This window comes from Elephantulus edwardii, unplaced genomic scaffold (assembly GCF_000299155.1).
Source record: "Elephantulus edwardii isolate Elephantulus edwardi_28Jun2011 unplaced genomic scaffold, EleEdw1.0 scaffold00190, whole genome shotgun sequence".
Classification (NCBI taxonomy): domain Eukaryota; kingdom Metazoa; phylum Chordata; class Mammalia; order Macroscelidea; family Macroscelididae; genus Elephantulus; species Elephantulus edwardii.
The window spans coordinates 3693996-3705805 of NW_006399940.1; the positions used below are offsets into that span (position 1 = coordinate 3693996).

The following is an 11810-nucleotide window of genomic DNA, read 5'->3' on the forward strand; positions in this document are numbered from 1 at the left end:
TGGACTGGTTCTGAAAGAGTTAATATTTACTCAAATTGGGCTCTTAGATTTGGATCCTAGGTTGACTTTTAAGTCTTGGTCCCAAGAGTGAGGAATATCTCACAATCTTTTTAAGTATTGGAACAGTTTGTCTTTGTTTTAAATTTAGCATTTGCTTTGTTAATGAAGAAGATGTTGGTATTGTAATCCACTCTTCACAGAGAAGCTTCAACCACTGAGAGATTAGAGACATGCTGGGAAAAATATTGTTTGTCTTGCATACACCAAGGGGTATACTTAGTTATGAGCATTTTTCCCCTTCTTTTCTTCAGAGAAAACACTTTATGAAACCAGAGTTTAGAGCCATGTGTTAAAGAATGTAAACTGATGTAGAATGACAGTTCTGTTTTATTTCTTTTGTGTGTATGTGCCATCCATTCCTTTGTTATAATAGATTAGAGGGTACTGAGCAACTAGAAAGAATAATTAGGAATAAAATCAAGGCAAAACAATTAAAGGAAATTCTAACTGGATGATGAAGGTATATCATTTATGTTTACTTTTTCTTCAATATTATTTGTCTCATTTTACAAGATTTATTTGCTTAGACTTATAAACTCCTAAATAATAATTGTAAGGGGACATTATATGCACAAATTTTTTTTGTTTTAAAAACATGAAGGCTAAGTTAGTTGTTCTTTTAAAATAATTTTTTTTGTTTTAACTGTGATTTTAACAGTTTTTTCCTGTCCACAAGAAAAATAAAAAGTGTAATATAGAAAGAATTTCTTCCATTAATGATTTAACTTTTAAAAATATATGCTGTTAGAAATATACACATTTATCATCAAATATATTCCTTTTAAAACTGAGAAAGATTTCCAGTAATCTACTACATGTTGGTTCTGACTCAATGGTACCTCACAACAGCCTTTTTATTACTTTTCATAAACTGCTGGCAAATGTGAATCACCAATTTACTAACCTTTCAGTTAGCATTCAAGGCCTTAACTATTACACTACCAGGTGTCCAAACAGAAACATATATATTGTACAGTGTATGAAAGTATCAGAGAATAGATCACTCCATAAGCTATATTTTGAAGCAATAGCTTAAAAAAAAGATTTTTAAAAAAAAAAAATAGAGATTTCTGTACCTTTTAAACTTTGAATACTGTAAACCCAAAGTAATGGTATATAGGCTCCTCGACTAGCAAATACTTTCACAGTCGCTGTGGTAGGTAGAATAATTATCCCTTGCAGCTGTCATCTCCTAATTCATTGATTCTATGAACATGTAATCTTACTTGGCAGATGAATTGATGTTTATCAAATGGATTAATAAAGGCAATACCTGTATGATCTGGTTGTTCACTCACTCGTTGCTGTGGAGTTGGAAATGACTCGTAGCTGACCCTCCAGTGAATTTTCAGAGGCTTTAAACCAAACAGGAAGAAATTGACCAAATTTCTCTCTTGGAGGCACTTGTTTGCTTGTGCCATTGAGTCAGAAATGACTCATTGTTGACTTTCCAGCAGAGGCAGTAAATCTAGTGGGAGGAGATTGCCCATCATTCTCCCGAGGAGGACTTGGTGGATTGGTATTGAGTTCCTTTGAGATTGCAGAATGACTTCTTACCATTTATTGTTATGTGTACCCTTGAATTAGAACTGACCCATATTTGACCCTCAGGTGGGTTTTCAGAGACAGTTAATCTAACAGAAGGAGATTGCCCATCCTTCTCCCACAGAGCAGCCGGTGACCTGGAACCATGTGCCTTTGGGACTGCAGTACAGCTTTTTGCCTCTATGTCACCTCTCACTGTTTTGTTGTACACTTTTGAGTCAGAACTGAACCACAGGTGACACTCTAGAAGATTTTCAAAGGAAGTTAATTGGATTAAATGTGCCAGAGAGGCACTGTCTTTACGTGAGCAGCCTAAGTGCCTACGGACTTAGAGCCCCATATGATCAGCAAGCATAATGTAGTAATAAAACTCCTTATATGTGAAAGAAGAAAACACAGGAAAAACAGGCCAGGATGATACAATGGGAAGAGTATTGGCCCACTACTGGACCAAGACTGACCCAAATATTCACTTTGAAGAGATAGAGTGCCAAGGAATTTGGGCAGCCTCCAGAACTGGAAAAAGCAAAAAAATATTACGTTCTTTCTTTTGTCACTATAAAGGAATGTAGCCCTGAAGGCATCTTGATTTTAGTAGATGAAATAAGAACTGAGTTTTTAACTTAGAGAACTAGAAGCTAATAAATGTTCCTTGCTTTAAGCTGCTCAAGTTCATGATCATTTCTTGCAGCAGTCATAGGTGACCAAGACAGCAGATGTGGTTGCTTGAGTGATTGATGCAGCTAGAACTGTGTTGTGTGTTTGATATTCACGATTATATTAAGTGAAAGAGTCTCTGGTAGTATAGTGGGTTAGGAGTTACACTGCTAACACAAAGATAAGTGGTTCAGCTCCACCAGCTGCTCTGCAAGAGAAAGATGTGCAATCTTTTCACACAACTTCTTGCAACTTTCTTACAACCTCTAGAAGGTTAGCAATGAATTGATTCTAATCAACTTTATAACAGAGAGTAAGTAAGTGGCATTTTCATACGTATTTTATAAACAAGGAAATTGAGGGAGAGCTTGTGAAAGTTCGAGTGATACATGTAACAAGCGTTAGAGCCACATTTCAGATTGAAGATGATCTGAGTCCAAAATCAATGCTTTAAATTTATTGTTCTGTCTAGCTTTTGCTAAGCCTACTCAAAACTACAAACTTCAATTTCTTTTCCAATACACTGTTTATTTTTTTGGCAAGACTAGTATAGAAGAAGACTCCTCTTAAAAGATTATATCTTAATTCTGAGTTTGCTACTAAATATCTGTATAACTGTGGGTAAGTCACTTTACATTTCTTGGCTCTCATTCTGTATAGTCTTTATATCCCTAAACAGTCCCAGTTCTCAAACGATTGTCTATTATTTATTTACGTCTGCAATTATAAGAGTTGGGAGTTGTCTGATATCCAAAGGTACCTTGGTGCTTGGTGGCTCCAGAGGAGAAAAATGCAGTCTCCTTCCACATAATTTATAAGCTCAGAAACCTAATGGAGGGTCAGCTTTGAGTTAATTCCATTTTGATGGCAATGACAGCAAGTGAGTTACAGTTAAAACTGAAGAGCAAGATAGTTCAGTTTCTGCAGATCTTATCATAGTAAAAGGTACAATCAGTTTTTAAACTTATGCCATCTGCCTCCAGGACCAGAACATTATATATCTTAGTAAACAACACAACAGAAAATTTTGTGAAATATTTTATTTGTTTATACCAATCAAAGGAAATCTGGTGGCTTAGTTGTGCTGCCAACCCAAAGGTAAACTCTATCTACCAGTATGTCTCACTACAAGTGAGAGATGGATGGTTAATCTCTATCCATGTTATTTAAAATCTCTGAAACCCACTGCAGGGGTCAGCTAGGGGTTGATTCCAAATTGATAGCACAAAGCAACAACATTTCAATCAAAGTAGTGGTAAGATTAACACTAGTGTTCATTATGCACTATAATAAAATACACTAACAGGACATTGTCTTCAACAGCTTTCCTTGGTACAGCGATAGCTGTAGTTCTGAAAATGTTTTAATTATAAAAAACAATAGAATCCTATTTTGCCAAATGACTATGTGACTTAATTACATGTGGATCCTGAAAAAAAAAATACAGATTTCTTACTTCCTTTACCAAATCAGAGTTTTATCAGAGTAGGGATACAGACAAAACACTATCATCTAGTTGATTCTCATTTATATTACCATGTGGGACAAAGTAAAACTGTCCATAGGGTTTCTAAGGCAACACATGTTTATGGTAGCAGATTCTGATCTTCCACTTCTACAAAGCAACTATTGGGTTTGGACATTGGACCTTGAAGTTAGCAACCAAATACTTTAACTCTATACCACCAGGGACCCAATATAGAAAGAGGACATGTGTGTATTTTTAAAGCAGTACAGGAAATTGTGTGTAAAAGTCTACACTCTAGAAGATCCTCAGATATGGCCAGTTAACATAGTCTACAAGTTTGAGATTGTCTTCCAGATAAAGGAAATACAACTTTCAGTGCAATTTTGTTTATTGGCTAGAATAGTCAAGTGAGCGATAACATCTAATTAAATTCAAAGCCAATAACTGGATTTAAATTATAATTCTACCATGTACTAGGGAGCTCTCATACTCTAGTGGGTTGAGGCCTGCACTGCCGATCCAAAGGCAGATGATTTTAATCCACCAGCTGCTCTGTGGTAGAAAGGTGGGCCCTCTTCTCCTATGTGATTTACAGACTCTGAAACCTGCTTCCAGGTCAGCTATGAGTTGGTTCTAATGCAATGGCAATGAGTTGTTGCGGTTTCCTTTTAGTTTTCTTTTATTTCACCCTGGACTGGAAGAATGGGCAATCTCCTCCCATGTGAAAACCTTCCAGAGGGTCAGCTATAGGTCACTTCCGGCTCTATGGTACACAACAACAACAACAGTGTTGCTGAAGATCATCTGAAAGCAGCTAGAACAATACATTGACAGAAGAGTGCCGGAGTTCCAGACTGTGTTTAGAAGAGGCCATGGCATGCGGGACATTATTGATGAGATGAGATGAGATGAGATGAGAAAACAGAAAATACCAGCAAAATGTCAATTTATGTTATAATGACGATGTAAAGGCATTCAACTGTGTAAATCATAATAAATTATGATTGACACTGAGAAAAAATGGGAATCCCAAAACATTTAATTATGCTTATAAGAAACTTACTTCTAGACCGATAATCTATTGTATGAACAGATCAAGGGAATACTGTATGGTTTAAAAATTAAGAAAGGAGTGTATCAAGGTTGTAACCTTTCCATATCTGTTGAAATTATTATGATGAGCAAATAATTTGAGAAGCTAGATACTAAGAAGTGGCATCAGAATAGAAGAAAAATGTATCAACACTTTGAATTATGCAGAAAAGACAACCTTGCTTGCTGAAAGTGAGGAGAACTTGAAATAGTTGCTATTGGAAGATCAAAGATCATAGCCTTCAATGGATTATATCTCATTATCAAGAAGACAAAAATACTCACCACCAGGTCAGTAAACAACATCATGATAGATGGAAAGAGATTGAAATTTTTACCAATTTTGTCTTACTGAAATTAATAATAAACACAGTTGCCAATGTTATAATTTTTGTCCTAGTTCAGAACAGAAAGGACAGAGTAGATAAAATTTATCTTGAATTTACAAGTGGTCAGACTGCCCAACAGTAATAATTGTGGTCAATAAACACTTGTGATATTAAAAGGCATTAAAATGCTTCATTTTAGGACATATCTTTATAGAATTAAAAAAAATTTGAAATTTAAAAATTATGTCCAGTTCCACAAAACTCTATTTCCAGAATTTGAAAGACATTTTGCAATGAGAAAGCCTGCTCTCAAAAACCTCTCCAAAGTATTAAGAAAAAGAAAAAGACCAGTTTAAAGACTGAAGTTCACTTAATCCAGATTATTGTTTTTATATATCACTAGCTATGAATATGGGAGCTGAACAATTAATTAATAACAATCAATGCCTTTGAGTTTTGGTGTCAGAGAAGAGGACTTAAAATCCCATGAACTAAAAAAAAAAAAAAAATCCCAGGAACTGCCAAAAGAACAAAGTGTTCATAGATGACAAAGCTTCATCCCACATATTCTGAAAAATTGTTAGGACAAGCTGTTCCTTGGAAAGTGGCATCATGCTTGAGAAGGTGTAGAAACAGCAGAAGAAAGAACACTGCAATGAAATGGATTGACACAGGGATGGCAGCAATGTTTGGTGATGTCACAGATGATGAGGATAGCTCAAGATAGCACAGTGTTCAGATCGCTTGTTCATAGGGTCGCTTTGTGTTCTCAACTTGACAGCACATACCAATAAGTACTTCAAGCTTACAACAATTCACTCACTTTATCTATAAAATGAGGAAATCAAGCCTATCTTTAGAGTTATTTGCACAAAATAGACATCTCACTTTGTTGTCATTGCCCATAAAAATATCCTTTCAGTTACAATGGTTTAAGGGCTCAACTCTAAAGAAAACGCTTATAATTTAAGCCTACTAGTACCTCCATGACAGAAAATGTATTCTCACAAAGATTATAACCTAAAAATTACAGGAGCAGTTATACTCAGTCCAACGGGATCACTATACTAGACTCAATGGCGCACAGCAAAAGCAGTTATTAACAAGAGGGGGAAAGTAACCCAAACAAAAAACACTTGCTGTTGAGTTTATTCTGACTCGTGGAAATGCATGGGTTTCAGAATAGAATTGTGTTCCAGAGAGTTCCCAATGGTTTTTACCTTCTTTATGTAGATAACCAGGTTATCAGGATGTAGATAATCCAAGGTATCCTACATAGGTGAAACCCACCAGTGTTTTAAATTCAATTGTTTTTGACACTGATGCAAAACAAATAAATATTGCCTCGTGGTGACCTCCTTATAACTCTATGCTTTGTAAATATTTTAATAAGTAATGTTTTGAAAATAGCTGATCTTCCTTCTGAGGTGTCTCTGGGTGAGCATGAATATCCAAAAGCATGTTAACCATGCAACTCCCACCATTAGAAATCCACGGGCAAATCTTGTTTGAACCCAGAGCCTTTATAAAACATGCCAGCATTTATGTTCACTTATCAATTATATTTAACTTTTCTCCTATTTTTAAACTGGATTCTAAGACTCTGAAATTGGAGGTTCTGTATTATTTAAAGTTTATTACCATCATCTAGCATGTGATTTGAGCTGCAGTGGGCACTAATTAAATATTTGTTGAATGAATGGCAAACTTTATTGAATATTACTTGTCTGACATATGATTTCTGACTTTGTGGGGTTATATTTCAAAACCAGTCATGAGGAAAATAAAATCTCCTTTTAGACAAGAAGCACTGTCTTCTACCATCTGCCACTTTAAGTTTTAACGTCTTGCTGGTTTTTCCCTCTATAATTATCTAATCATATGATAGACATTATTGAATCTGTAGATTATTTAAGTAAAACTCCATACTATATATAGATTCTGCACATAAATACACTTGATCACTTTGATTAAACATGCTTAATATTTCTGATGTAATATTAGCTGTCTTTTACTGGTTAATAAATCTTTCAAACACCACCTTAATATTAATATATTGATCTAGTATTTATAATGCTTGTGAAGTCTAATTTATTTTCTAAATCTGGCCAAAGGAGACTTACATTTGCAACTAACAAGATAAATTTTATACAGATTTGTGCATAGTGGAACAAAATAAATATTCAAAAGACTTCTAAAATCACATAAAAACCCCTTTCCAGTTAAAACTGACAATTCATTACTCTTTTAAATTGTGGGTACTTGAGTAGAATGTCAGTTTTGGTTATAAAATTAACTCACTAGTGCCAGCCACTGTTATCATCTTGTCCTAGCTCAGAACAAAAAGAGCAGAATAGACAACATTCTCTTGAAGTTAGAAGTAGTTTGGCCAAACTAAATCAACAATAACAAAGTAATTATATGCACTAAACACAAGGGACAGTAAAAGGCTAACTTATTTTCAGGCATATCTTTGAAGAATTACAAAATTGAATTTTTAAACTTATACCTAGTTCCACCCTCCTCTTCCTTTTTAAGTTGTGTTTTGCCTGATTTGAAGAGTATGAAAGGAAGACTGCCAGCCATTTCTAATGGACTCCTGTTGATATGCCATGCTATATGGCAGCACGAAGCAGGACCTTCCCTAAGGAGTCATCTCTATAAACAGACCACTGAAACTTTCATCTTCAGGATTGTGCCCACAGAGCACTGTGGCAAGGAATTAATTGTTCTGAAAGCTTCTCAAGCAATCCAAAGGGAGTTCTCCAAGTCTCTTAGCAGGAAGATTTCTTAAGCTTCAATTAATACAATAGGGAGTTTTGTGTTTAAAAAATTTGCTTGATGTCAAATTATTTGCTTTCTCTTCAACTAATTTAAACTAAACACTATTTTAAAAACATATTTGTGTGTCTCAAGTGAATAGGACTAGAGATAGGTTCATTTTCATAGATAACACTTTAATATAACATTGATAAAAAGAAAATATGTAAATTGGTTGATAATAGAGAGGCTAAGAGTTCAAAAGCTTCTCTTGGTAATCAATTAATTGTGTCAATTGATTAAGAAGATTACATTTTAGATATGCAAGAAGCTTTAGAAACAAAATTTCTCCATTTTCAGATAAAAGTACTAAGGCTGATTGGTTTAGATGGCTTTGGTGGGTCAGATAGGTAGCAAAAAGAGTGAAACCTAACAACTGACATTTAAAGTGTATTTCTTTCCTAGTTGTCCAAGGTCTCAGAGCCTCTTTTCCTTCCTCTTTTGTGTTGAATGTCTACTTTCTGGGTATGTTATAAGAGTTGAGCTGTTTAAGACAATTAAGTTCCTGGCTGGGTTCTTGTGCTTTGTGTTGAAGTTCTCAAACATTTAATTTTGTATCCACGTTTCTCTGAATCTGGAGCCCATTCAGTTGCAGCACATTTTCTAGACTTTGAATTCAAATACTAACATAATTCAGACTTGTTATTGTGGTAAAACTTTGGGGAATATTTTGATTAAATTACCATGTAGTCTGTGTTAACAGAATTCAAAGGCATGTTGCATAGAAAAGACAAGACCCAATGCCCATTTCACATGGACTTAACTGATGTCAAGTATTGTTTGGTTGTGGGGTTTGGGTTTGTTTTTGGTTTTTTGGTTTGCTTTTTTTTTCCATCTTTGCACTCTGATAATGTTCCATCTGTTTCAAGTCACTTATTTAGATGTTTTTAGTGAGAGTTGTAGTCAATGGTAAAGGATTTTACTCTCAAGTTAAATTTGAGTCAATAAGTACCATGTAATTTTAGAACAAGAATGTATTTCCTATAGGAACAATCATGGCAATTCCCACCCATAGAGACATTATAGATAATAGGATGAAATGATGCTCAGTTATCTGCCACTCACAATAATAGGTGTAAACACAGTAGACATTGTGAGGATGGTAGAGGACTAAGTATGGTTCTGTTCTGCTGTACGTAGCATTAGAGCCAAATGGATGACATGTATAATAACAACAATATAATCATAGTTAATGCTTGAGCCTAGTGTTGTAGCCATTGAGTCATTCCAATGCACTGAGGATCTCTTAATTTTTGCTTACCTTTTATAGTACCAAACTTGATATATTTTATCAGCAATTGATACTTGGCTACATGCCCAAAGTGAGCAACATAAAGGTCTAACACACTCATTTATAAGGAGGGTTTTAGCTACCCTTCCTTCTTATATTGTTCTTGTTTATTGCCATCGAGTCAATGACGACTCATAGTGACTCTACGAACAAAAGACCTGAAGTCTTTCTATAACTACTGTCTATTCTCCATGCTCATAACGTTTCCAAAGGCATATGTTTTAGGAAGTGGATGCCACTTCTGCTTCCAAAGCTGTCTTAAACTGGGAGTTCCTCCAAACATTGTGCACCAGGGGCAACCATTATGGCATTTAATACCACAAAGGCACAAGGCTCAGCGTCATAGAAAACCCATATTATATCAGTACAGAAAACTTAAGATAAAGTGCTATATAATTTAGAAGTATGTTCCTCCAAAATATAACAGCACTAGGCCCGAGGGCCACAGGTCTGAGAGACCCACTGAAATTGAAAACCAAGGCACTCCATGAGGTCCTTCATTTCACACTTCTTCACAACCAAATATTCACATTGGCTCTTACCAAAGAAGAGACGCCCATCTTAGAGCATTCAGCTGCTTCCGCAGTCTCCAAACAAAATTAGAACCAAGGCACTCTGTGTCCATGATCTATTTAATATTCTTCACCATTGTTGCAGTACCAACACATCAATAATTCTTCAGTCTCCCAATTTAGCTTAAACATGTATGTGAGGCAACTGAAAGTACCATTGTTATAAGTAAGGCACACCTTAGTCATTAAAGTGACATATTGCCTTGCAATATGCAGAAATAATAATGAAAACAAGCACCATACCAAGAACAGATTGTTAAGTGCTTAGGCATTGCTCTTTTGGGAACATGTGTTTGATCTCTATTTAGAAATGTTATATCCTCTGGTAAATATTGATGATTGATTGTTATTTAAATATTTTGCAAATGAGACTAAGAATAAAGCAGATGATAACTGATTGGGAGAACTAAGACAAAATGAATGATTCATATGGTATACCATTAGATAAGACTGGAGCTGAACTCTGGATTGATAGCAGTACCAATTAAATAAGAAAATTTTATTCTATAGCCATTACTATGTTGAATGTATTTGCCCTTAACTAAATAAGAAAATTTTTCAGGGTTAAAAAAAAAAAATAAGAGGAAGACTTTTAAAAATCTGACCTTTCCTAGACTATTTATACTAATTGACCTATGAGGCTCCATATGTGCCCCAGTACAGATAAGGACCTGTTTTCTGAAATCTTAGATATGGCAGTTAACTTCTGTAAGGATTAAAGCAGAGGAAACTGCATGAGGTAGTTCTGCTCCAAACCCCCCAGGGCCAATACCATTAAAATTGACTTAGAGGAGACCATGGCGATGGTGCAGGGTAGGCCAAGGTTCCAATCTGCTATTTACAGAGTCATTAGGAGTCATAGATAGCATCTAACAACAATAACAACAAAATTGGCAGTGAAGGCAGGGCAAAGATTATGTTAAAAATATTGACTGAACAATATGTAATAATTTTTAGAACATTTATTTGTATAATGAATCAAAATTTTAAAGTAATATCCATTCAAAACTGTTTTGGAAATGAATCTCTGTAGGGAATTTTGGAAGATGTCTCACACAAGGCTTCATTTTGGATATGAACTGGAAAATGTGCTGTTGATTGTAGCATCAGACAACACTGTCATGTATAAGTGCATCACTTACTGAAATAACATTCTGTATTGGATCTTAAGATTTTTCTAGACCATAGATTAAGTGGGTGAATGAATAGAAACTCTTAATAGATGTGGACATTTTTTTCTTGAGTTTAGGTTCCAGGAGCAAGTTAAAGTGCTTCTATACATTTTAGTTTAGTTTTTTTTTTTTCTTTTTTGAGTACAAGATTCTACTTCTCTAGAAAAGACAAATAATCTTGCCACGTCCTTTATTAGAAGAGACTTACAAATATAGGAAACATTGCTACTGCACTGAGTTTATATTACTTCATCAGTCTTTGTGTCTCTCTACTATAACTGTTATATTATTTTATTTAAATGGTGATAGCATGGGTAGTACCATAAAACAAATTATTATTCTTTTGGAAATCGTATCACATGTATCAAACAATTCTCCAGTTACATAGAATTGGCACATAAATATTATTAATGTTGTAACTTATAATCAATGTAAATTAATTGAATTAAGTAGTATCTATTTGAAATCAAATTGTTAATAAATAACTCCATTTTCTCTGTATAAGTGCTGCTACACTTGCTCTCCTTAGCAATGCTGACACAATTACTTTTGTTGCTTGAGGCACTGCTTCATACTAGATTTTATTTTGCTAGCTAAAAGATACACTAAAGAATTTTAATATAATATGTAACACAGTGATGACTTCAAATGATCCCTTTAAGCATTTATATCACGTAAATTGGGAACCAAAGCAATAAATCATTTGTTATTAAATGAACAAATAAGACTAATACAAATTATAAGGACAGAGATGTGTTTTGCACACTAACATTAAAGTCAATAACAAAGTAGCACCATATGTAT

The 11810-nt window shown here is 34.6% G+C and overlaps 2 protein-coding genes across 3 annotated transcripts in view; both read left to right on the forward strand.

Annotated features, from left to right (window-relative positions):
• Positions 1–11810, forward strand: part of NEGR1 (neuronal growth regulator 1) — a 1417016-nt gene that overhangs the window by 544861 nt on the left and 860345 nt on the right. The window lies entirely within an intron of this gene.
• Positions 10632–11810, forward strand: part of LOC102845504 (28S ribosomal protein S18b, mitochondrial-like) — a 4055-nt gene continuing 2876 nt past the window's right edge. Inside the window, exon 1 of the mRNA XM_006896781.1 lies at positions 10632–10647. Within this exon, the coding sequence (XP_006896843.1) occupies positions 10632–10647 (16 nt within the window). The remainder of the gene's footprint in view (positions 10648–11810) is intronic.